This window comes from Urocitellus parryii, chromosome 4, assembly GCF_045843805.1.
Source record: "Urocitellus parryii isolate mUroPar1 chromosome 4, mUroPar1.hap1, whole genome shotgun sequence".
NCBI classification, from domain to species: Eukaryota; Metazoa; Chordata; class Mammalia; order Rodentia; family Sciuridae; genus Urocitellus; species Urocitellus parryii.
Window position 1 is genome coordinate 191737765 of NC_135534.1, and position 26184 is coordinate 191763948.

Sequence of the window (26184 nt, forward strand, 5' to 3'; positions counted from 1 at the left end):
GCCAAAGGAGACAAGCCTTTTCAGGGGTTGGACCTGCCCTCCTGCCGTCAGTATTCACCCCCACCCCCGGGGTCAAGGACTGAGTTCCCCCACCCCCGGGTGGAATTGTTCCTGGGAAGAGGACATGCCCTTGCTCTCTCTGGTGTGCACCGTGAGACTCACCAGACCCAGCAGCTGTCTCATGCTTACCAGGAGATGCCCAGTGAGGGCAGCAGAATCTGAGTCTTGGAGTGGAGCCGGGGCCCAGGTCCACCAGGGAAGCCTCGAGCATCCAAGCCAGGGAAGTGTCGGAGCCTTCCTGTGACGCTGCCTGCACAGGGACAGCCCCTGGGTCCTCGAGCCTGGTGCCAGCCACGATGAGGTTTCCATCTCAGCTGCTGCTCTGCAGTGAGGCCCCTGGTCCGTCTGTCTTACTGTCCTCATGTGTGAAATGAGGCCTCGTTCCTGCCCCAGCCACCTCCTGGGTGTGGGAATCCAAACTGGCACTGAGGGCACAGTGTTGCCCGAGAAGGAGCTCCGCGGCTCTGACTGCGAGGGGATCGGGCCTGTGACGTGGGAGGTGTGGTGCCCCAGGCAAGTTTCTCGCCCTCTGGGTGTCTCAGTGCCTCAGCTGTAAATTCCCCGGGTTACGTGAGGACGGGAAGAAGCCTAGGCACAGCGCTTGACAGGGTGCTTAGTCAGCAGCCCAGGGCCCTAACGCTGGTGCTGTGCAGAGTGGAAAGTGCTCTTCAAGGTGCGGCACAATCATGGTCCCTGCTTCCCTCCCCCGGCCTCACAGGTCAGCCAGTGTGACACGGAGAGGAACGGGCTGGGGAGGAAAGTTGGCACTGGGCGAGTCCCTGACTTCCCTCCGGTACTTGAGTATCTTGTGAAGCATCTAAGTCACCTGGTCTTGGCACACGCTTGTGGAAGAAGTTGTAGGGGCCAAGGGCAGGTTGGGGTGGAGCTGCCACTTTGGAGGCTGTACCACAGCAGGGCCAGAGCGCTCCCTGCTGGCCCCAGGGGGCTCATCTCACCTCCCCCAGGGCAGGCTTCCTGCTGGGGGGCGTGGTTGCAGCTGAGGAGGAGACTGGCTTGGCCTTTCAGGAAAGAAAGGCATTAAAGGAAAAGAAAAAGCCAGTGTGAGAAGGAACCTTTCGGACTTGTCTCATCTCCAGGTGGCAGATAGATCTCACCTGGTGGGTCAAGTCTAAGCGGTGGCTGCTGGGAATTCTGTGTTGAGGACTTAGGGGGTGGCATGATCGACGGTTGATGTCCGGCCTGGATCCAGGAGTAGGTGGTGGGGCGACATGTGCTGTCCATTTAACATCCTTGACCCCCTCATTTTATAGAGGCAGCTGAAGGCCCGTGGAAAGGAAGGGCCCTTCCCAGAGTCACATAGCAAGGTGGTGACACTCACCTCAGAGCCTACCTTGCACCCGCTTCTGAAAGTCAGGCAAGGAGGGAACCGCCCATGGGGTCCTGGAGAGGTGGGGGTGGTTAGAGCCAGGTCTTTAAGTGGGCTCATGCCACAGGGTACCCCGGTGGCCCAGCCTGGGGAGTTGACGTGGTCCGAGGCACTGGGCGGGCTGTGTCAGGGCTTCGCTCACCCAGCCGCGCTGGGGCCCACAGAGGGAGCCAGCCATCCAGCCTCGGCTGGGCCCCACTTCTCACGAAGGACCAGCCAGGTTATTCCAGAGAGTTAACCGTGGGGAGGATTCCTGTGGAAGAGCCGGGGACAGTGTGCCCTGAGGAGGGCGGTGTCGGGGGAGGGGAGGGGGCGATGCAGCAGACATGTTCTGGGTGGGCCCAACCAGCACAGGGACGTCACCAGGAGGCGATTTCAGTTCAGTAACAGGAAGGACGTGGTGACTGAGGAACGGTTTGGTACCCCGATGTAAGTGTGTAAGGGAGATGGGTGAGGGGGGGGGTCCCTGGGGGGGCTCTAGGAATGGAGTCGGGGGTCAGGAATCTGCAGGGTTTCTAGGCAAGTTCTGAGCCCCCAGGGAGGGGGCGCAGACGAGGAGGGAGCCTCAGTCCCGAGGTGGCAGCTGGGCTGGGCTCTGGGAGGAGCAGCAGAGAGCTTGACAGCCACTGGGGCGCGGCCACGTGGGTTTCGGCCTGTGACAAGCTCAGGCGGTGGAGATGCCAGGTCCTGCTTTGCAGAGCCAGCTGACAGCTAGTGTCCTGTTTCAGTGGGTTGTTGGCAGGGCTTCGCGCCCAGGCCTGCCAGAACCAGCGCGCAGCCCTTTGCAGCGCCACGCGGAAAGAAGGGGTCCTGGCTGCCCTCCAGGCCCGTCTGGTCTCTGCAGCGACGCTCCATCTGGTGGTCTCGAGTGGGAAGGGACCTGTTGGAGGGTCCCTGTTGGAAAGGGTTCCTGGACTGCACATGGACAAGCCAGGGGACCAGGAATGGGAGTTCCTAAGCTCCTGAGTGTCAGTGGGTGGGGTAATGTCTGCCTGTCTTTCCAGAGGGAACCTTAGGGCAGAGAGGAGTGGTAGACACGAAAAGGGCTTAAGGGAGAGCCGAAAGCAAGCCAGATGCAGGCATCGGGACATTGACACCTCTGAGGTGACCCGGGAATGATAGGAACTATCATTTTTTGTTGCCTCCTAAAAGAGTGTTGAGACACAGTGTGTTTGTTCTTTCACATTTTTGAGCTGACGTCTTAACGTTTCTATCCAAAGTTTAAGTAATTGCAAAGGATACGATTTCTGGAATACTGTATTTCAAAAAAGGTGGCACTTTGGAAATAAAGCTGTGAACCTCTCTTTTAAAAGTATCCAAGGGAATCCGTGAAACAGCATTGCTATTTGAATATCCGCCATCGTCACTTAAAAAACATAAGAGCAAGCTCATCTTTAACAGCCAAGTATTTTATATCTTTCCTTTTTCTCCTTGAACTCTTATTTCCAGTCCACTTCCCCCCGGGGTTTTATCCTAATGTAATATATTTTTTATGCTTCAAAGTCTTTTATTGATCACTGTTTCACACTCATCCACCACAACAAGAGGTACATAAATTGAAGTAGAAATTTCTGGAAAAAAAAAATCCCTGAGATCATAAAGCCCTGCATTTTAAAGCACAATTTTTTTTCAGATTGAGTTGTTATTAGCATGCAATTCGTCAAAAGCAAATTTAGATAAATAGCAAATGTAAAAGTAAAAAATTATCGAAAGCACACTTCCCGATGGAATGGCTGGGGCTTGCTTGCTTCCTCATTTGGCTCCTGTATCTGCAAATTCCTGTTTCTCGTTGCTGGGATGAGGCAAGACGGCCTCCATCTCATTCCTGGTCTTTGGTGTTCACAGAGGGAAGTGCTTAGGAAGCTTGAGTGTGTGAATCAGGAGCTGGCAGTGGCTGGCACTCTGTCGGTGGTGTCACTCAGCAATGTCACTCTGTTCTTTGAACTTCTTCTAAGATGTATGACAAAAATCATGCAGGAGTCTGTGATCTGACGGGATTTTTAACGGTCTCTTTGCTAACAGCTCTATTAGATCCTTCTTTATTTGGGGTGAAAGCAGAGAATTGGAAATCTTTGGATTCAAAAATGGAATTGTCCCCAGTCATTAGATCCAGTCACCTTCCAAGCCCTGGTATTTCGGATCTTCTCTGTGCTTGGAGCCCTGAGGCTTTCCCCAGGGAGGCACTGTGGCAAGATTAGGGTGGGGAAAGGATGCCCTTTGGTTTATAAAGGGGAGAAGGGTGAGAGGAGGGTGTGGGGGGGACCAGTGTGTGGGCCTCCCCCTGCCACCAGCACCGGTGCGTTGATTTTAGGAAAGAGTCTGTTTGGAAGTTGATGTCTGGAGAATTGACTTAAAACTACTGTCCCCTGGACAGCTGCCACAACCCCCTAGGATCTGTATCCCTTCTTGGAAAGTTCAGAAGTCCACTGTCCACTTGTCCTCTCGAAGCACCCCTGTCTTCAGGCAAACCCTGGGCCCAGCTCCTGCGGTGCCTTGGGACTAAGAAGTCAGGGATCCCCTGAGCACTTGACCTGTGACCTTCTCTCATCAGCCTTGGTTTCTGTCCTGCATATTTTCTTTCTTCTGAAAGGTGTCCAGTTTCCCTAGAGTTAACTGTGTGCCCTGGATGGTAGCTGAGTGTTGCCACCCGCGTTCCCTGTCCTCGGGAGCCCGCCTCCTCTGTAGGCCCCGCCCACATCTCCCCACACACCTCGCCAGGCTGCCTCGGGTGCTCTAGGCCTCTGCCAGGTGCTCCAGCAGGTGCAGGTGGGAGCTTTGACAAGGACTCCTCGTCTTGTAGGCTGGGGACTGGGGACTCCTTGCAGCGCAAGACAGACGGAAGGGCACAAGGTTGGGCTCCTGTGCTGGTGAGTCCTGCCTGCCATCCTGGAGCTGAGCCAGGACACTGAGTGGGGTGCTCTGGGGAGCCCTGTGGCTGCACCAGACACGACGGGGGCTCTGCTGCCCTGCAGAGCCGCAGGGAGCTCCGCGACTTGCGGGAACACGGCTCGCTCGGCATCCAGGAAGTGACCTGGCACCCAGGGCTCTGGAGCCTGAAGGCTGGCCCTGAGCCCATTTTCTCTCCCGCCATTGGCTGATGAACCTCTAGGACCGTGTGCTCACCTGTGGGATAGCAGGCTTGGGAACAGGAGAAGGGAGGCGAGGCCCGAAGGGCTATCAGTGGCCACTGCTCACAAGCACAAGGCGCTGTCCCAGAGAAGCTGGTGGCGTGGCAGGTCCAGCAACCTCTGGCTGGTCGCCCCTTTGATCCTCAATTCTCTCCACTGAAAAATGGGGATGGTGATCACTTACCTGCTGGGCTCATGAGGATGACCTGAGCTGGAGGGCAGCCCTGGGATGGGACCCCATGGCCACCTGCTGCCCTGTGCATTGGGCGATTGCCGCACGTAACTGCAGAGCCTGGCACTGAGCAGGTGGGTGGTGACGGTGACTACTGAGGTTCAGGAAGGGACAGGAGCAGCTGGGGACCAGAGGACCAGGAGGACGCACAGCAGGGCATCAGCAGGGCAGGGGACTGAGCAGAGAGCAAAGAGAAGCTCCTGTGGTGCTCCCTGCACTAGCCTGGGGGTGATAGTGGCCAGGGGACACAGGCACAGTGCCCCTGGGGCACATCTCCATGGAAGGTCATCTTACTGGAAGGTTTGGGGGCAGAAACTTGAGTTATGATCGTGTGATGCACCAGGATATAGAGAAAAACATGCTCCTTATTTTCCTGGGAGGCATTCAGGAAGTTGAGTCCCCCCCCCCACCACACACACACCCCAAAAGTTGGAAAGGCTGATGGTAACAGAAGCTATCATTTATTGAGTGCCTGTTGTCTACCACACACACAAAACTTGAGGGGGTTTTATCTTGGGCTGCTGTTTCTGGCCTCCTTGGTAGTGAGTTCTTTGTATCTTGAAGGAAGCTTGAGTTATTCAGGTGTGAAGAACAGAAACAGAACTCTGCAGGGGCGCGAGGGGACCCCACGGGGGCTGCCTGGCAGTAGGAGTTCATGAGTGAGGAGGTGGCCCCTCATCCCGACATGCAGCCGAGGATTCTGAAGCCCTGATGGTGCAGGGGACAGGCCATCAGGATCAGGCCCTGTGCCCCCCCACTGACCCGCCCCTCCCCAACTCCCTGGCATTCTCCCGCATTGAGGGCTCTTTCTGATTTCTTATGCAATTCAGATGGAAAAGCGCCCGAAGCCAGCCCCCGCTGCGGATCTGTGCGAGGCCGGTATTCAGGGACCTGGATTTTTGACCAAGCGTTGAGATGTACACCGGGTACGTGATGGACGAGGGACAGGGCCTGATCCAGGTCAGCATGAGGTGGCGGTGACTGAGTAGCCCCCAGCTGCAGTCCCTGTTGAAGCAGGCCTGCAGTGGCTCAGGCACAGGGACCATCCACAACACCCTGTCACCTTGTGAGCGCCACCTCGAGAGCACCTGTCTGCTCTGGGGCTCCAGAAACAGTGGCTGACAGAGGGAGGGTGGAGCGTTTGGAAATCTGGGTTCTGTGAAGCTGGGACCCCTCCCTCAGCACTTCCTTTGAGTCACAATCCTGTGAAACAAGGCAGGGACAAGAGGGCCCCATGGCCACAGGTGTCTGGGAGACCCTGGGTTAAGCAGCAGTGGCGTCCTTCACTACAGGACTTTTCAGTCCGACCCGGGGACCGGCCACACTGGGAGGTCTTTCCTCACAGTCCCTTGGCCACGATCCTGCTTCTTGGGAAGCATTCAGGAAGTTGAACGCCAAAGAAAAAACTGTAAATGCCGATGATAACAGCAGCTGTCCTTTATCAAATGCCTGCTCTGTACCGTGCTCTGCGATAAGGACCACAGTGTTACGGTCCCCCTGTTCTGTGGGCACAATGTTGCAGAGAGGAATCCTGAAGTGTGACTCATCCCAAGGCCTGCCCCAGGCTCCCCTGACTCCTACACAGCGACCTGATGTTTGAACCCAGATTGGCTCATAGCGCCGCACATGGGGCAGCGGCTCTAGTGAGCTCTTCCCCGTCTCACCCCACCTCTGTCCACCTGGCACCCTCCACAGATGGGAACCCGAGGGCAGGCCCATCCTGCTAGAGCACAAAGCTCCATGCCCACAGGCCAAGGCCCAGGAGCAGCCTGGACTCCCTGGGTGGGGCCAGGCCTTGGAGCAAGGCTGCCTGTGCCTGGGGCTCTCTCCAGGGGAAGGGGGAGAATCCTCTGAAGCCAGGGGGTGTGACTTGTATTGACCCCATGGACTCCGCCCCTCACTGCAGCTGGGCTGGGTTCTACCTCCATGCCCCCAGGCCCCAACTCACCATGAACCAGTCAAGGCAGGGATGACCACACCTCAGGAAGTCCTCTCTGAAGTCCATGGCAGGCGGGGCTTTAGCACTGTGCCTGGTACACAGCAGGCCCCATTTGTCCCTGGGCCTGGTGACCTGTCTGCTCCCCATTAGAGGGAGGGCAGAGATCACATCTTGCTCTCTGGTGGGGCCTCAGTGCCTGGCCTATTGCACATGATCAATAAATCCTTGCTCAGTTGAAGGGGAATTGGCAGAAACTGTTGAAGAGGGGTAGTGGCGGCCAGAAGAGGGTCAGGGTCATTGTCACTTGGTGACAGATGAGTACAGCAGCAAGACACCAAGAATTTATGGCACCCTCACTGTGTGCCAATCACAGGGCTAAATACAGAGAGCCGCGCAGTGTGAACTTGGCCCTCCACGTGTTGGTCTGTTTTCCCATGTGACAGGGAATACAAATGCAGACCTTTAAATGACAGACTGCAGGGTCCCACATGGGCCTTAGGATGACAGTCGCCCTGGAGGATCCACAGTAGTAGCACTGGCGCCGGCCACTCTTCGTCACCTCCACCTCTGTGCGCTGGCTCACGGGACTGACCTCACTTACGGGGAGTGGAGACTAGGAGTGGAGAGCGTAGTCCTTTTACAGGTAGGAAATCCAAGGCTCGGGCAGGTGAAGGGATGTGTGTGGGGTCAGGCAGCCGAGGGCTGCCAGTGCCAAGCCAGCAGTCACACTGCCCACCCAGCGTTCTCCTGCTGACTCTGACTCCTGGAGCCCACACCCAGGGACAGAGCCTTAGCTTCCAGGCACGGCAAAGAGTGGTGGTTGGTGCCTCGGCAGATGTCCGGGGTTGGGATGAGAGCACAGTTCACGCTGATTCAGTCTTGACCTTGACCTCTTGCACTCCCTGGTTTTCCAGCGAGGAAACTGAGGCACAGCTGGAATTATGAGGCTGAGCTCCTTCCCAGGCCTTGCCTAAAGCCAGTGTCCCCATACCTGGCTACGGGGCACCAGAATCCCCTGGGACCTTTTTGGAAAAGGCAGATTCCTAGTCCTGCCCCAGCCTTTCTAGAGCACTGAGACTGGCCCAGGGTCTCTGTGCCCGGAGGTGCTCCCTGGCTGTTGTGTTGGGAAGAGCAGGGCCTGGGCGCAGGCGGCATCCAGCCTCTGCGAGGGCCTGGTGGGTGGGGAGGGGAGGGTCAGAGTCTCTGCTCCTAGGGGCCCTGCCAGGCTGTGTCCCATGGGCTCTGCCTGGCTTCCTGCCATGGACCTAAACCCCATGCCATCTATCTGAAGCTTCACCCATCTGAAGCGCTCTCTGGGGAGTTCAGCTGTTTCAGTCCATCTGCTCCTGGGAGGAAGGCCCACTGGGGACTGGAGTCAGGTGTTTGCACCATGTTGGTCTCTGTGTTTGAGGGTGCACTGTCATTCCTCTGCAGGTGTGGGGTGTTCTCCTTGCCAAGCAGATCTGTGGCAGGGCCCAAGGTCTGCCCTGGGGCAGTGCAGAGCCCCCGGAGGTCTGCAATGAACAGAAAGAGCTTGATGTACCTGAGGGATTGAGATGCTGCTGTTAGCCAGGTGCCGTGGCGCATGCCTGTAATCCTGCAGCTCAGGAGGCTGAGGCAGGAGGATCACGAGTTCAAAGCCAGCCTCAGCAACAGCGAAGCACTAAGCAACTCAGTGAGACCCTGTCTCTAAATAAAATACAAATAGGGCTAAGGATGTGGCTCAGTGGCTGAGTGCCCCTGAGTTCAGTCCCCCGTACCCCCCAAAACAAGATGCTGCTGCTGGCAAAAGGCAGAGGAGGGACAAGGACTGAGGCACCTCCTAATTTTGAAGTCTGTCCTCTTAACCTCTCTCCCATCCTGGAAAAGGGGTACTGGAAATGACCAGACGCATTTGGGGAAGGATTTCCTGGAGGTGCAGTTACTCCCCTCAGAGCACCCCGCATTCCCCTGCACTTTCCTCCCCAGGTGTCTGCAGAGGGAGCCCAGGACACCTCCTCTCTGTCTTTCCGATTGGGAAGCTGAGGCCCAGAAATGGTGGCACCTTGCCCAAGGTCACGCACAAAGTTGGAGACAAACCCGGGCAAGGACCCGGTGCCATCTCTGCTGGTCCATGCCCCTCTTTGCTTGCTAGGAAACTTCCCTGCCCTGAGACACAGTTAGCAGTGCCTGGTGGCATCACCCATGGGTCCCAGGCCCCTGTGGATTGCAGGGCAGCTGACGGGTCCCCTCTCTCCTCTTCTGTTTTCCAGGGTCCTACGAGTGTGGGATCTGTGGCAAGAAGTACAAGTATTACAACTGCTTCCAGACCCACGTGCGGGCGCACCGAGGTGAGCGGGTCCCAGGCCACCCCTTCTGTTCTCTGCCCATTTTCCCACTTGGGCTCCATGGGTGTCCCCAGAGAGCTCCCAGCTTTTCTTTCTGCCATGGGGGAGGGCCAAGGCGCTGAGCGAGGCCTCCTTAGTGTGGGGTACACATGAGCCGAGGGGCACCGCAGGGCAGGCCGCCCAGCCTCTGCCTCCAGGGCTCCCTGCCCCTCCACCTGGGCTTCGTGCCTCCCGGGACACTCAGCTCTGTGTGCTCTGGGCCACCCTGCAGGGCAGGTGCTCTTGTCCTTCTGTGTGTTCCTGGTGACAGCGAGGAGTGGGCCAGTGGCTGCTGCCCATTCTGAAGCTGAGGGCCAGGAGGGTGGCACCTGCCCGCCCCGAGCCTGGCAGCAGGGAGCAAGCTGCAGACTCAGGGCTGGTTGGTGTCGGGGTCACAGAAGGCCGCAGCACGGACCCCGGTGCTCCAGGGCCCCTCTCTGCCAGCTGCTCCACCTCCCCTCACTGTACCCGTGGCCTTCGTCCTGCTCACCTCCTTCCCACTCTCGCTCTCTCCCACAGACACCGAAGCCACCTCAGGGGAGGGAGCCTCCCAAAGCAGTGAGTACCCCGCTCCTCGTGGTTGGCTGGGGTGAAGCTGGGCTGTGGGAGGAAGAGGGGACTGTTCAGTTCATCCCTCAGGGCGCCCCCAAATTTGCTTCTGAGACACATAGCAGGGGTCCGGCCTCTGGAGCCAGAGGGGCCTTATATGGAGACAGAACTTGGTGCCCCACAGAAGCCAGAGGGGTCCTGGCATCCCCGTTCTGGGGAGGTTAACAGGTGTTCTGTCCTTGAGGGGTTCTCTGGCCAAATAACTTTGGGAATCCTTGAGCTGTAATTGGATGAGCAAGCACGTGGACAAGGTGCCCGGACAGAAGCAGCCCAGGCCACCTGGGAGTCCCAGGTTCTCTGGGCACTGACTTATGTGTCTGGGGTGTTGAGCTGACCTTGGAGAAATGCTGTTCTGGGGTTTCTCGTGAGCACAGCAGCCGTGGTCATAATTGCTTATTGGTCTTTGCCCCAAGGTGCCATATCCCAGCACCTAGGGCCACAGGGGGCCTTGACATTTGCTTTGCTACGCAGGCCCAGGCCCACTTGGGCTTCTGCCTGCCCCACACCCTGAGGGCCTGGTAAGCAGCCAACCAGCTGGGTGTAGACTGGGGTGTTCACCCCTCACTGAGCTTCCAGAGCCTGCAGTTCCTCCCTTAAGTGAATATCCAAAGGTAGTGTCTGGGCTGGGCTGGGGCTCAGCGATAGAGCACTTACCTGGCACATGTGAGGCACTGGGTGTGATTCCCAGCACCACATATCAATAAGTGAATGGAATAAAGGTCTATCGACAACTGAAAGAGAAAGAAAAAGAAATGTCTGCACATGTTCATCAAAGATGTAAAGTCACATATTCTTGGTGCACTAACAGCTCCCAACCGGAGGCCACCCAGATGCCCGGGGCTGGCTGGTGATCAGCCAGCATGTTCCCCTGCTGCCATGCAGTAGCATGGAGTAGGAGAGGCCGGGCAGAGAAGAGGCTGAGGTGGTGGTCCTCAGCCTCTGAGCCAGAGGCTGGTCACACAGGAGTGACCATGTTTGCTTACGATCCATGCACTTTCCTGTAGCAGGGGTCAGGATGACTTTCTGGAGAGGGCCAGGTGCTGAGCAGCTCAGGCCGCAGAGGCTCAGCGTCTCCACACAGACACTCAGCCCTGCCCTTGTAGCAGGAACTCTGTCAGGGATGGTCTGCAGCTGAGTCCTTAACCAGGGGACGAGGCAGGACACCAGCCAGTGAGGGTCACTGGGCCCCAGCTCTGAAGCCACCTATACTCCTAGCTGTGGACCTTGGGTCAGTCTCCTCTGGTCCTCAGTTTCCTCCAGCACAAACGGGAGACTGCTTTCTTCCTCTGTTGCAAAGACTAACCGAGGAGGCACAGGGAAAGGCTGGCTCCTTGCACGTGCTCACCCCATTCATGTGGAAGCTGCAGTGATTGTTATATTCACATAATTTCTGTGTCGGGAGGTGAAACCTGTTAGGAGCCTACAGGGGGTGGCTCTGGGAGTCGTTTCCAGGCTCCCTGGTCACCTCCACAGAAGACCCCCAACACCCCAACCCCAGCCCGGTGGATCCAGAAAGTCTGGCCTGGGGAGTGGGGCACGGAGTGGCCCTGATGTGCACATGGGAGGGGCTCTGTTGAGCGATGTCCAGGCTGGGCCATGGCCCTCCCAGGTTCAGAAGAGGCTGCAGTGCCAAGGCCCAGGTGGCTCTGGAGTGGATTGTCCAAACTGCCGTCCAGCTTTGGTTCCAGAGGCAGATGCACTGGCCAGAGACCCCAACCCAGGTGACTGAAGCCCTGGCCAACACGTCTTTCCTGCCCTCACAGACAACTTCAGGTACACGTGTGACATCTGCGGGAAGAAGTACAAGTACTACAGCTGCTTCCAGGAGCACCGGGACCTGCACGCCGTGGACGGTGAGCCCCGCCCCTGCCCACAGCCTCCTCTCACCCAAAGGGAGGTCAGGCAGCAGTCAGAACCACGAGGGGGGTGAGCCACCGTGGAGGATCCTGGGGGAGGGAGTGTCCCCATCATTGTCTGCATATGCTCCTGTTAGGTGAAGCCAAGTGAAATCGCCATCTTTACAGGTCAAAAATCAGTCGAATATTGAAATTTCATATCGTGTCATTTTTCTGTTTTATATTGAGCATTTGCATGCTCTACTGAAATTAAACCAATTTTTAAAAATGAATGATGACATTTTAGCATCTTAGATTATGGAGCTTGAAATTAGAACAATAAATTTAGGTAGTTAATTTGTAGGGTCTTAAGAATCCTGGAGAACCGGTGGTGGACCTGCAGAGCACCTGGGGCCTCCCACTCCGGTCCCGCCTGCGGCCTGTCTGAGGCGTGGCTTGGCTTCTCTTCCCCTCCATGTCTCTTCCCCTCCATGTCTCTTCCCCTCCATGTCTCTTCCCCTTTGCTCCTACTCTGGCCCTTGAGTGCACATAGATGACCCAGAAATAGGTCCAGGCAGAAAGCATCTGCAGGCCCCAGGGGGTGGGCACCTGCTGGGGTAAGGAGGGAGCTGGAGGCGCAGGCTGTCCTGGGGATATGCCCTCCCCATGGAGGGGACAGAGGACCCCTATCACCCCAACCCCAGCCCTGTGGATCCAGAAGCGTTCCAGATCTGGCCTGGAGTGGAGGCGGGTGGCACTGAGTGCTCTCTGGCCTTCCACACTGGCTCAGGAAGCACTCCTGGCCCCAAGGGCAACCCCTGAATTGAGGCTGGGGGCAAGAGACAGTGAACAGAGGCAGTGACAGGCAGGGACTAACAGGGCTCTCGTCTGCTTCCTTCCCTCTGTGGCTGCTGCCTCCTGCCCTGGCACAGTGTTCAGTGTGGAAGGGGCCCCCGAGAATCGGGCAGGTAAGTCGTTGGTGGCTGCCTGCCTTCCCTGTCCCCTTCTGGGCTCCCGAGACCTGGACGATGAGGGTGCTAAGGACCGTGTGTTCTCCCACAGACCCCTTCGACCAAGGTGTTGTGGCCACTGATGAAGTGAAGGAGGAGCCCCCAGAGCCATTCCAGAAAATTGGGCCAAGTATGCGGGACTCTGGGGCCGGGGCTGGGCGGGGCTGGCTGAGGGAGGCAGGGCTGCAGCCCGTCACTGGAGCAGTGGCATCTCACCCTGCAGCCACAGTGCCCACCTGTCACCACTTGGGCTGGACAGTCCCAGGACATTAGTTCTCCATGAGCTGGGGACAGCAAAGGGTCAAGGTCAGGGCAGTGCAGGTGGCCAGGCCCCGGGCTGAGCCAGGGCTCTCCCGCCCACCTCTCGGTTGTCCTCGCAGTCTGAGCCATCCTGCACCTCGGCCTCCCCTCCTGTGGGTGAGGACGACACTCCTGCAGGCTTGTTGGGGGATTAAATGAGATCACGGACAGAAGCTGCTTGTCAACACAGTGCCTGGTACATAGTTGGTGCTCAGACGGTAGCTTAGTCACTTGAAGGGGCTTAGCTGTGGATGAGGCTGTGCGGGCGGCTGCCTGCAGACACTCCGTCCCGCTCCCATAAACCCCCTTGAGGGCAGGAGTCACCCGTGTGACCTGTTTCCAGCAAACTTAGACTTGAGCATTGTGGGGACACAGCAGTGAGCAGGACAGATGTGTAACTCACACGGGGGTCGGGGTAGGGGCAGTAGTTAACCAAGCAGAGAATCCCAGCCAGAGAGGAGCTTGGGGAGCTGGGGAGCCCGGGGAGTCCAGCCTTGGGAATCCAGGTTGGGGACAGGGTGGGGAATGAGCTCTCACATCACATTGCAAAGGCAGGAGGGGGCGCTGGTTCTGAGAAAGGAAAGGAGAGTTGGTGAGGAGCTCAGGTCTCAGGGCTCTGGGTGCAGAGGGTGGCACCCTGAGTTCCTCCTCACAGGAGTGAGCAGAGCCTTTGCCAAGTGGGGAGGAATTTGACCAGGTTTGCATTTCAGGAAGACCAGTGTGGCTTCTAGGAGGAGGAGGGATCGCGAGGGGACTGGTGGCCAGCCTGGGGAGGTGTGTCCAAGAGCATTTGCAAAAACAAAGAACAAGGGGGTGATGGAATCCAGGTGGGTGGAAATCAAAGGAGCCATAACACCGACATCAGCTTGCCCCCCGGAGGGAGCCCGGTATAGCCCAGCGAAGGCTGGGTCCCCCAGAGGCTTGTTCTTCCTGGTCAGAGGATGGTTCTTGGTTTTCTTCTTAAAGCATTTAGGAAACTGCAGAGGAGGTAATGTCTGCAGAGTGGATGGCACAGTGCCCGCCACATGCATAGTGAACCCTTGTGGACGGGGCGGCTGGAAGTCAGACATCCCAGAGGGAACACAGATCTGAACCATACAGGTTCCCAGCATAGTCAGTGGGTAGGTCGGACGTCCATGTCAGAATGAGGACAGAGGCAGTGTTCCGTGCTCTCCCGACTGTCCACTATGTCCCCAAAGCCCCACCCTTCCAGCTGTGGCATCATTATTTTGAAGACAGGCTTTGACTCAGGCCTGGGTATGGATGCTGGTGTCACCTTCCTTGGGTGCCTACCCCTCTGAGAGTCCCTTGACTCGCCTGTAAATTGGGGACAAGAAATTTGTTTGACCTGTTCTCCAGGACTGTTGTATACACAGAATGTCCAGCCCCACACCTGGCTTTGGCTGGGGGTGACAAACGAGGCATGTTACTGAGAGATGCTCTCCATTTGCCAGCTGAGTGATGTCTGGCGAGTTTTCTAATCTGTGTGACCTTCAGTCTCTTTAAGCTGACATGGAGTGATAACAATAAGACTCTCCTTCCAGGATTGTCCTGGGATTAGGTGGGACGATATGAGTAAGGGAATTAGCGCAGTCCTTGACACCTTCTCAGGAAGCATTAGATCAGCGGGACCTGTTAACCCCAGGAAGATGCAAAGCAAGATGAAACTCCTTCTGTGTTTCTGGAAGTATCTGATAGACAACCCGTGCTAGGACCTGGGAAGAATTACCCCAGGTTATTAGGAGTGTGGAGTTGCATCAGGTCGATCAGACTGGGTCCAGCTGCCAGCTCTGTGTGATGGAGCGAGACAGCTGTGTGAGGCCGTCGCCTGCTGCCACTAGAACCCACCTTGGGAGAGGAGTGTTGTTTCTAGAGCTTCTGCAGCTCCTTGCCAGCAGGCCAGTGCCACAGGACCTAGAAACAGCTAAGCAGAGGACACGGGCTCCAGTGGAGGCATGGGGCATTCTGAAGACACTGACTACCCCAGGTGAAGCTCTGTAGGTCCAGGGGAGAGGGGCAACCCTGGCAGCAAGCATGCCTTCCCTGTGGCACCGGCTGAGCAGTGAGACAGTCGCATGCTTAATTAGGAGGGTGTTGGGTGGGTGTCACCTCGCCCTTCAGCTGCAGACCCGAGAGTCACCACTGTGATCACGGGAAGAGGAAGGATTGGACAGTGTGTTCATGTTGCCTATGAAAACAGTAAAGTGGGATTCGTTTCTGGCTTACGTGACCTTTATGCCTGGATAAAGAAGAGTCACTTGGAAAACAAACAAGCAAGCGTAGGACCCCACATCACTAGAGAAAGAATTTAGGAGACTCCAAGGAGGAGTGTCTCTCTCAAAGTGATCTTCCACAAAACCTAAATGAAAAAATTTTGGTGTCTTCAATCAAGTATAAGGAAGTGTGACCTATCTTAGCCACTTGGGCTGCCATAACAGAAGACCAGACCTAGACCTGGTGGCTTCACAGAAGTTCATTTCTCACGGTTCTGGAGGCTAGAAGTCCAAGGTCAGGGTGCCAGCATGACCAGGCTCCCTCTCCTCCTGGGTTGCAGATGGCCTGCTTTTCCCTGTGTCGTCACAGGGCAGAGAAGCAGGACCAGAGGTCCCGATGGACATCTGGAGTTTCTTCCCCACCTCAAAACCTCATCTGACCCCAACAGGAGGGACACAGTTCTGCCCGTAGCAGGAAAAAAAAGGAGCCTCAGGTTGTAGGGTAGAGAAGCAAAAGGGCAAGGTAAAAAGGGCAAGAGGAAGGAGTGAGAGGAGGAGGGTCCTGGCGCAGCAGGACGGTCAGATCAGAGTGCAAACCCCCACTGTTGAGGAGGATGTTGGGTGGGTGTCAACTCGCCAGGGTGTCCAGGGCAGAATCAGCCTGAAGAAATGGGACTGGAGAGGGACATAGTTAAATTCTGAGGGTAACAAGGAACACGTGATGAATACAGACAGCAGGGGACCTTCCAGGTAGCTGGTGGAGGGACACCACTGGGACGGAGGCGGCACTCCGAGATCTAATAAAAGAAAACGCCGCTCAGGCGCAGGAAGACCTGGATGTGCAGATTTACCAATTGCTCTTCATGGGTCACGTGGAGTCCACGTAGAGCCCTTTACCTAAATAGATCCTGGTGATTTTTTAAAACAGCTATAAAGGGAAATGCTCCGCCGGCATCCAGGCGTGGGGAAGCCAGTCACCTACATACGAAGGCAAGGTACACTTGCCTCAGACCCGTGCAGCATGAAGTGCTGAAAGAGATGTGTTTTTAAAGGGGGAGAGGATTGATCTGAGAATTTTTTACCAATTATGATTAGTACATAAAAAAGCAAGGGCTCAGAAACATATCATTTCTCCTATGTGCCCATCTTCAAAAAAATTATTCGAAACTCTGTTCCAGGGAGCTAAGCCATAGAGCACCAGTAAGGGCTCAATTTTGGAACTGGTGAGAAAAGAGCAGGGATGCAGTAAAGTAGGCTGAACCTTTCCTGCTCAGCGAGGAATACCACACTGGAAGCTTGCTTTAAGATGAATTCTTAGGTCCTAACACGGATTCCTGAGATCCGAATCTCAGTGGAGCCCAGTGACCTGTGTAAGAGTCTTTCCAGGTGATGTGTAAGTGAGCCCAAGTTGAGAAGCCCCCGAGTTAAACTGTATTTCTGTGTGATGACAGACTTAAAAATCTAACTTTCCACCTGCCAATTGACTATTAGAGAAATATATCTTAAAAAGTATATCAGAGAAAAGCAAAGAGTTCACACACCAAATACCTGGAAACCAATGGAACAAACCAGAAAGGGCATGAAAAGAAGAAAAGATGATAAGGGTCATTATTGCAATGCGTGGGACCAGAAGTGTTTTGGATTTGGGATATTTTTTCCCCTGACTTTGCAAGATCTGCATCTACTTAATGAGATACCTTGGGATGGAGCCCACACCTAAACATCAGTCATTTTTTTGTTTCCTAACCACCTTACGCATATAGGCTGAAGATGATCTTATAAAAATATTTTAAATAATTTGGTGCACGACCAAAGTTTTGTGACGTGGAATTTTCTATTTGTGGCATCTGGTCAGCACTCAAGTTTCAGATCTTGGAGCATTTCGGATTTCTGGACTAGGGACGCTCAGTTTGTAAAACCAAATCAATGAGAGCAGTAAAAGCAAATGGCATCATCTCCTTTTTTAGAAGCCAAAAATTGTCAAGTTAATCTAAAATAATCCAATTACTAACCGTTTATTAGAGACATACGTGGTTGATTCCTTATCTTTTACCCTGAGCCATACTCTTTCCGAGGTGCCATTTTCTGCATCCTTAAAGAGATTTAAACCCCCTCTTGGGTTTTCGCAGCACTGTGTAGGTTTCTCTCAGAGCAACTGTCATGTTCAGTTTTAAATTTGTTTGTGTGGCTACTTGGTTTTTCCGTCTCAGGTTCCTGACCAAAACTCCTGGAAGACAGGAATCGTGCCTGTTTTGGCTTAGGATTTTGTGTCGGCACTTAGCACAGTCCAGTCAGTCAAAGTGCAAGGACCAGGTCTGTAGGTGCATGCAGACAAACAGGTAGCAGAAACCAACAAATTACCAAGAAGCTGACATTAACGCCAGGCTAATAAAACAGTTCACATGTTAGAGCAGCAATTCTTCAACTTCCCCATGCATTGGAATGTTCTTGTTCCAACACACATCAGTTGGCTCCACACCTAGAATTTTCTTTCAGTGGGTCTCGGGGGCAAGTCAGGAGAATTAGCATTTCTGAGGTTCCCAGGAGTGCTGACTTTGCTAGTCCAGAGGAGAGCTGTATTAGAAGATAGTTTCATGTTCATGAAGGATACACATGATACAGTTCATCATGAAGATTTTTATCCCGTAACCCTTATGTATCAAACAACATTGTGTCTAAATATACATAGTAAATTTAGAAATGCAATGAAATGGGAGGATTTATCACCACATTTTATCTTTGCAAGAGCAACTAGACAAACAAGATTATGTAAGATTTGAATAATAGAATGAATACAGTTGATTACTTCGAAGCCCATAAACAGCAGGTAAAATACCTATCTTTGCCAGCGTTCATGAGTCAGTTACAGAGATTATTTAACAAAAAAATTCTGAATCTCTCTATACTGGGAGTGGAAAAAAAACTAAAAACCAATTAAGAAAAAAGACTTGTAACATATATAACAAAATGTTGATATCCATAACCTACAGAGTTTATTGATTTTTTTTTTTTTTAAAAAAAAGGGCAGATAGACCTATTGAAGCACTGGCCATAAACAAGAGGAAAGTCACAAAAGAAAAACTGTAGTTAATTAAACATGAAAATAATCAATCTTGTTAGAAATCAAAGAAATGGAAAATAAGCCAGTCGTGCAGTAGAGTTCTCCCTGCTAGATCTGCCAGATGCAGGCAGAGGACCATATCCAGCGCCAGCTGCAGAGTACAGAAACAGTCCTTCTCGTGCCTTCTGGGTGGTGTGGGGGTGCTGTGCTTACCCAGAGCCTTAAAAATGCAAACCCTTTCCCCAACTCTTGTAATACACCCTGAGGAAATAACATAGGGAGATTCTGTGTCGTGACCTGTATTTTGCAATCACTTGCAAAACTAACAAGCAAATGTACAAAACTTTCTGTAAGGATGTGGTCACAGCATTTTTGGTTTTGGGGTTTTTTTTTGTTTTTAAATAAGGAGAAAATTTTTTTTAAACGCTTTAAATGTCCCTTGGTGGAGGGGACTAGCTCAGCGAATTCCAAAGTCCCGTGGGAGCCGTGCAGCCAATAACGGCTGCAGAGATCGATACTTATTGACTGGGCAAGATGTCCACAAAGGATTGTCGATTGAATACACTAGGTTACAAAGAGGATATTGATCAGGGCCGGCTAATTCAAGGCCACAGGAGCCAGACAAATGATATCAAGAGAGAAGCATGCCCCAGAGGAGCAGAGTGCAGGGTGGGGTCGGGGCCAGAGGACAGGTTCCTCTCTGCTTCCAGGGGGTAGAGGCTCTCTGTTTGGGGATTACAGGTGATTGAAATTTCTCTTTATTTTTAAAAATTTGTACTTGTATTTATCAGTATTTTATAATTTTCCCCCAGTGAACAATATTACATCAGACATTTTTAAGAAGAAAGAAGTTAGGCAAAGCCAAAAGAGAGGTAAAGATAAAGTCTAGTGGGGCCTGAGAGGAAGAACTGACCTTGCTGCCCGTGGGAGGGGGGTGCCTGGGGACAGGGAAGGTCCCCCAGAGGCGGGACCCTGGGTGTGGCCCCTGCAGAGGGCAGGGCTTACAGAGGACTGGTGGAGAGAGTGACATTGGAGACCAGCTGGGGTCACGGCCGGCCGGGGTGGGCTTGGGTGGAGCGATGGAGGAGGACAGCATGTGCCAGGTACTGTTCTAAGCACTTGACAGACACATTTAATCCTCACAGCAATCCTATAAGGTGGTCCTACCATTAACTCCATTTTGCAGTTAGGAAAAGTGAGGCACAGAGAGGGGTTTGGAGACTTATCTGAGGGTACACAGCTCAAAATGGCTGAGCTGGGATTTGAACCCAGGCCTTCTGACTCCAGAGTCAGAGTGGATTCCAGCTGGTGGTCCCAGAAGGAGGAGGAGTTGGGTGGGGATGCTGATGTTTCTGGGTGGGGCCGGGTGCCCGTTCTCACATGTCCTCTCCTCCTTGGACAGAAACTGGGAATTACACCTGCGAATTCTGCGGGAAGCAGTACAAATACTACACACCCTACCAGGAGCACGTGGCCTTACACGCCCCCATCAGTGAGTACCTTCTCCCGTGGGGTGGGGGTGGGGAGGGCAGGGTGGGGCAGCAGGGCCAGCCCTTGGCCAGGCTCAAGCTCTGCCAGGGAAGGGAGAGAGCCTGGGAGTCAGCTGTGGTCGCTGGATGTGGCTAGATCTGTTCCGGGGCCACCCGACCACAGGGGCTAGCGTAGCTTGTAGCTCGGCAGGCCCCATCTTAATCCGGCAGGGTCGGACCCCTCCCATGATGGTCTCAGAGGTCTAGGGCCCATGTAGACTTGTAGTTAGGAAGGTGGGTGTCATTTGTCCAAGTCCTGCAATGGCCTTGTCCCCACCTCCTTGAATGCATCCAGATCATGAGGTTCCTGGTTCCTAGCCCAGAGCCAGCATTCCGTGATGCCTCAATGTCTGAGCGGATGCAGAGACTGGCCCAAATAGGGGTGTGGCTGACCAGGACAGATAGCCACCTCTCTGCCTTGAGCAGGACCAGCGAGGGGGAGGAATCGCTGAGCAGGAAATTGGGGGCCCTGGATGTGGAGGCTTACTGGGGAGGTGGCAGCTCCCCTCTTGTCTCTGACGCACAGTCCCTCACTCCCTGCCTGGCAAAGACAGGCCCCAAGTCCCCTCCCCGCAGGGACACAGGCGTCCATTCTCCTTCCGTTCTCCCGATGATGCCTGTCGGCCCACTTGCAGATTTCCCAACACCCCTTCCACATGTCGGAGGGAGGGGCTCCGTTCCAAGTCTGTGCGGTGGGAGGCCCTCAGTCCTCCACCCCAATCTGTGAGGTAGGGAGCCCTCGGTCCTCGTCCCTCCTGCAGAGGAGGAGAAACCTAAGCTATGATGGGCAGGGCCTCTGGGGCAGCTCTGGACATCTCAGGGCAGCGGGGCCCGGTGTTGGGAATCCGTGGCAGAGCCTTGGGGATCCCAGCCCACTGGATGGATGGGAGACTCGGGTCAGGAGGCTACGGGAAGCGCTCACAAGGGTCTCTGGGGTTCAAGCCCCTCACAGTCTGGGAGACCCCAGACCCTTTGGGCCCTGTGAACAGCAGCACAGCAGGGGCCTCTGGAAGGTGCTGGGTGGGTGCGGAGGGCGTTGTAGGCAGCCTCCCGGCAGCTGTCCCCTGCTGGCAGAGAGGTGGAGGTGAAGCTTGTCCCTGGGGGCAAGAGCTTCAGTCCTGATGTCCGGCACTGGCCAGGATTCCTGACCTGGCCTGACCCTTGACCGCTGCATGATGTTGATGGCTGTTCCCTTCCCAAGTTTCCCATCTGTGGGAATTCTCAGGGCCTTGCAGCCCAGGGTGGAGATTTCCAGCACCTCTGGCAGACACCTGCTGTGGCCCCGGTGCCCACCGCATAGCCAGGTCATGTGTAGGGGGAGAGCATAGAGTTCCTACTGGGTGGGCACCAACCCAGCCATTTGAGTGACCCCTGGTGCTGGTGCGCAGATGTCAGGGCTGTTTGTGGGCAGCTGTTCCCTGGGCTGTCCAGTGAAGCGGTGACTTCCTGGTGTCAGAGGGTGTGCCCAGAATGCACTGGCATGAGGGTAGGTACGAGGCGACCTGCACTCGCTCTCACCCTGGGGGGATATCTTCAGCGCTGCTGCTTCTGTTTTCCACATATCGAGTTGAGTGAGGTCAAGGAGCTTGGCTTTGAACCTGCCTGGACTCCAGGCCCACGCTCGATCACTCAGGGGTCCCACGCTGCATGGTGGACATGCAGTAAGAAGGGGACGCAGAGCTTACACCCTTCGCTTCTTCCCGAACGTCCTCATGCTTCACTTCTAAAGGGCCATCTCCTTTTTCCTGTTTCTTATTTCTTTTTCTTTCTGTCGTAGATCCTATTTATTTATTTTTCTGTGTCTATCAAGTGAACCTCTGTTCCTTGCTGGAGTGTGGGGACTCTAGCTACATCTGTGTTTCAAATACAGCATGAGAGGTGTAGGCTCAATTCAGCAGGATTGGTTCTCCAAGGCTAAACAAGAGATAGTCGTTCTGACGGACCATGGACATGGAGATTGGCATGCTGATAGGGTCTGTGGAGGTCGGGGCAAGAAGCAACAATGTCATCAGGTGGGATCAGGCCAAGGCTTGAGCTCCTGGTCACAGAGAGGGTGCAGAAGGAACTAGGCTGGCCGTGGGCATTCTTATGAGTGGAGTCATGTGTATTTTTTTGTGTCTGCTGCTTTTGCTCAGTAAAATGTTTTAAAGACCCGCACATGTTATCGAATGTATCAGTTTATCCATTTTCACAGAGGGTTGGTATTCCATTGTACAGAAATTCCTATTCACCTGGGTTGTTCCTAATTTTAGGCTCTTAGAAGTAAAGCTACAATGAAAATGGTCGTGTGGAACTTTCTGAGACCACGTGTTCATTTCTCTTGGAGAAGTGCTAAGGAGTGGACTCAGTGGGTCATGGGTATGTAGAACTTTATAAGAACCCATGACCCATTTTCCAGCATGGCCGCAGCCCCTCACACACCTGCCAGCCACATCTGGGAGTCCCACTGGCTACGCATTCTTGCTGGTGTTAGGTGGCCCGGGGCTCTCGGTTTCTAGCGAGGGGTTTGCCCTTCCCTGGTGACTAACTGTGTGAACCTCTTTGCATTTTGCTTATTGTCCGTTTGTACATTTTCCTTTGGAAGTTGTCTGTTTAAGCCGTTTGCCCATTTTGGGGGTGAGTCCACTGTCTTTCTGTTAACTGTAGGAGCTCTCTGCACATTCCTGCGGGCCAGGTCCTTTGTCAGACACAGGAGGCGAGGCTGAGTTCCCCCAGTGTCTGCCGGGCCTATTGGTTTTCGCGCAGTGCCTCCTGGTGCACAGGTGTTGGTCATTTTGATCAAGGGCTATTGATCATTTTTCTACGGTTAGCGCTTTCTGGGACCTAACTCAGGGGTAACCTTGCCCACCTCAAGGTGGTGGACACATCCTCCGTTAGACAGTTCTAACTTAAACATGTGGGTCTGTGAGCCACTTGGAGTTATCGTTTGTGAATGATGTGAGCTGTGTCAGTCAAGATTTGTTTCCAGCCATGCAGAGAGGTACTTGGGTGTTCCTACCCCGTCTGTGCACAAAGATTTCTGTCCTTTTGCAATGCATCAGGTAGATGTCTTCCATGGGTCTCATTAAGGTATCACTAAGTATTTCATGTTTGTGTGTTGGGGGGGGTTGTTTGTTTGTTTTTGATGCTACTCTGATTTTCAAATTTAATTTTCTAATTTTTGTTGCTATTACCTATAAACAGTTAATTTTTTGTATATTGAATTGGCATCTTGCACCTTGGCTGAAATTGCTTATTTAACAGGTGCTTGTAGATTTCTTAGCCTCTTCTTTGCACTTGATGAGGTCACCAAGCTAAAAAAAAAGTCAGTGGTGCTTCTCTCTTTCCAGTCTGCAACCTCTTCGTTCACTTATTTCTTTCCAACCTTGCTCGGTTAGGGCCCCTCGGCACTGTGTCGAACAGGGGAAACCAGCCGATGTGGCCCCTGGCTCCCGGGTCATGGGCATCCGTTTCTCCTCACCGTGAGCATCAGCACTTCCGTCCAGGGGTCTTGTTGGCTGAAGTGGTTTTCTCGGGTGCTCTTTTTTGGTCAAAGTTGCCTTCCTCCAGACGACACTGGAAGTTCTTATTGTAAATTAGTGTTGAGATGATGGGGCGGATTCTCCTCTTTTATCCCTTTAGTGTGGTAAATTACATGGGTTTTTTGGGGGAAAAAAGGGAGGTCACCAGGCCTACGCTTTATTCAGATAGATGAAGACCATCAGAAAGTCGAACTGTGATGAACTGGAGGAAGCCGCAACCTCACGATGTTCCTTCTTTGCCAGAAGAATGATCTCCTTCTTTAAACATCTTTTTTTTTTCTGATAGTACACATCTAGGGGTTCAACTTGATGATTCGATGTACAGGTATATGTGTGATAATCACCACACCAAGTTCTTGCAGAGACACCCAAAGTACTTGGAAAGCCCAGGTAGTTTGTAAGATTAATTTGCTTTCAAGAGTGTGCATTCTGCTTACTCCTTAAAGAGTTTACAATTTCCCAGGATTTTACCTGTTTTTTAATCACTCCCCAAACTCTCCAAGGGTGGGGAACTCAGTCCTAGGATTATAGAGTACCCCACATTTAACTCGTTGTGTATTAATGAGGGTTGTAATCAAGGAAATAAGTATTTCTAGTAAAATTTTTTTTAAAAAGTAATTGAGGTATATAGTCATACAATAAAGTGCCTGTGATTTAAAGTATACAGTTTAATAAGTTCTAACCTACGTGTGTACCCATGAAGTGATCACCAAAATTCAGATCATGGACAATACACCTCACTCCCAATACTTCCCAGTGTCCTTTTTAATTCCTCGATTGTCATCCCCTGGCCAACACTCATCTGCTTTATATTACCATGGAGTAGTTTGCCTACAGTTTCACATATATGGAATCTTACAGGACATACTCTTTTTTTTTTAACCTGGAGGGAAATCTGGCTTTCACTCAGCATAATCTTTTCCGGATTCATCCATGTTTGCAGGTATCAGTAGTTCATCCTTTTGATTAATGGATACAGTCACGCATTTGCTTAGGGGTGGATTCACACTGGAGAAATGCATTGCTAGAGGGTTTCATTGTTGTTCATTAAAGAGTGTGCTTCTACAACCTGACATGGCTATATCACTACGTGTTCTCATCTTATGGGGTCACCATTATGTACATGATCTGTCTGTCATCAACCCAAATATCATTGTGCAGCATGTGACAAGTAGTATTCATTGTCTAGGTGTACAGGCCACAGTTTCCCCTGTCTGTTCATTTGTGGATGGTCATTTGAATTTTCTTTTCCAGTTTGGTCTTCGTAGGAAGGATTATTTAGAAAATGTATTCCATTTCCAAGTATTTGGGAATCAGAGTTTGGGGACTGATTTCTAATTTAATTCCATTGTGCTCAGAGTACATACATAGTGTGACCGCTTGTCTTCTGAATTTGTTGAGACATGTTTTATGATCTGACATATGGTCTTACTTGCTGATATTCAGTACCCAAATGCCTTTTATGTTTACCTGCAAGGAAAAAAGAAAAAGAAAAAAGAATACACCCCTCTGCACACTTCTATATGGTGTATACTGTAGTAGATTAGGTCAGTGGTGTTGTTCAAATCTCTGTGCCCTTTGAATTAGTCCGCTTGCTTTGCTGTGACAAAATACCTGAGAAAAACAAGAGGGGGAAAGGTTTATTTTGTCCTGAGGTTTCAGTACATGGTCCTCTGGCCCAGCTGGTTTTAGGCCTGTGGAGAGGCAAAACATCAGGGCAGGAGCACGTGGAAGAGACACGCTGCTCCCCTCATGGCAGGCAGGAAGCAGAGCTCATTTTTTGGTAACAAAGCTCCTCCCCAAGCATTAAACTATAACCCATCAGTGGATTAATCCATTCATGAACTGAGTCCTCATGGTTGAATTGCCTCTTAAAATCCACATCTCCAGACACTGCCTCCTTGGAAATCAAACCTTCAACACATGAGCTTTTGGGGACCTTTAAGAGCCAAACCATCACACCTGTTCTTGACTTTTTTTGTTTAGTTTGGCTTATCAGGTACTGAGAAGGAAGTGTACATTGTTATTTCCCTTTTTAGGTCTGCTAGGTTTTGATTCATCTTACTTGAAATACTGTCATTAGGTTACACGCTTGTGTCATGTCTTGATGAGTTGACCATTTTTAAAACTGTGCTATGCCCTTCTTTATCTCTGATGATACCTGGTTTTCTGAATTCTTCCTTGTCTTCCTTTGTGAATTACGATTTGCATGGTATATTTCTTTTCACCTTTTTCTTTTAGTGTATTTATACCTTTATATTTGAAGTGTAGTGTAGTTGGTTCTTGTTCTTTTATCCAGTGTAGTGATCTTTGCCTTTTAATTGAAGTGTTTAATCCATTTACGTTTAATATAATTTATTGATTTGGTTGGATTTAAGTCTAACATCTTGTATTTTTTCTACTTGTTCCATTTGTTCTTGTCATTTATCCTTTTCTCTTTTTTGCCTTCTTTAGTATTAATCAAGGTGGGGTTTTTTTGTTGCTGTTTGTTGTTTTACTTTCTGCTAGTAATTCTTTTTCACACTGTGGTTTATATTATGTATCTTTAATGTATTATCATCTATCATGAATGCATTTCATATACATAACATCCAGTGTAGAAGCCTTGCAATAATGTACTTTTTTTCTTTCAGTGTCAGGGATTGAACGCAGTGCCTTGCATCTGCTAGGCAAAATGCTGTCACTGAGCCACATCTCCTGCCCCAACAGTATACTTCTTATTGCTACCTTCCTAGTCTGTGCTGTTCTTATCATTGTCTAAGAATTGCTCTTTTAGCTTTAAACAGCTAAGTATTTGTTGAAGTAGTTAAGAATTTTAAAAAATGTCTTTTATGTTTACCCACATATGTGCCATTTTCTGCTTTCTTTGTATAAATATGAATTCCTTCTATTACCATTTTTCTCTGTTCCTGAAGAACTTCCTTTAACATTTCTTACATTATAAGTCTGTTGATAAAAGGTGCTCTCCACTGAGATGTTTTTATTTTATCCTCT

At 52.3% G+C, this 26184-nt stretch overlaps 1 protein-coding gene across 1 annotated transcript in view; it reads left to right on the forward strand.

The window, feature by feature from the left end:
• Znf618 (zinc finger protein 618) overlaps nucleotides 1-26184 on the forward strand; it is a 149448-nt gene that overhangs the window by 102579 nt on the left and 20685 nt on the right. Inside the window, exons 4-9 of the mRNA XM_026393322.2 lie at nucleotides 8999-9076; nucleotides 9632-9670; nucleotides 11485-11574; nucleotides 12489-12524; nucleotides 12619-12696; nucleotides 19543-19632. Of these exons, the coding sequence (XP_026249107.1) occupies nucleotides 8999-9076; nucleotides 9632-9670; nucleotides 11485-11574; nucleotides 12489-12524; nucleotides 12619-12696; nucleotides 19543-19632 (411 nt within the window). The remainder of the gene's footprint in view (nucleotides 1-8998; nucleotides 9077-9631; nucleotides 9671-11484; nucleotides 11575-12488; nucleotides 12525-12618; nucleotides 12697-19542; nucleotides 19633-26184) is intronic.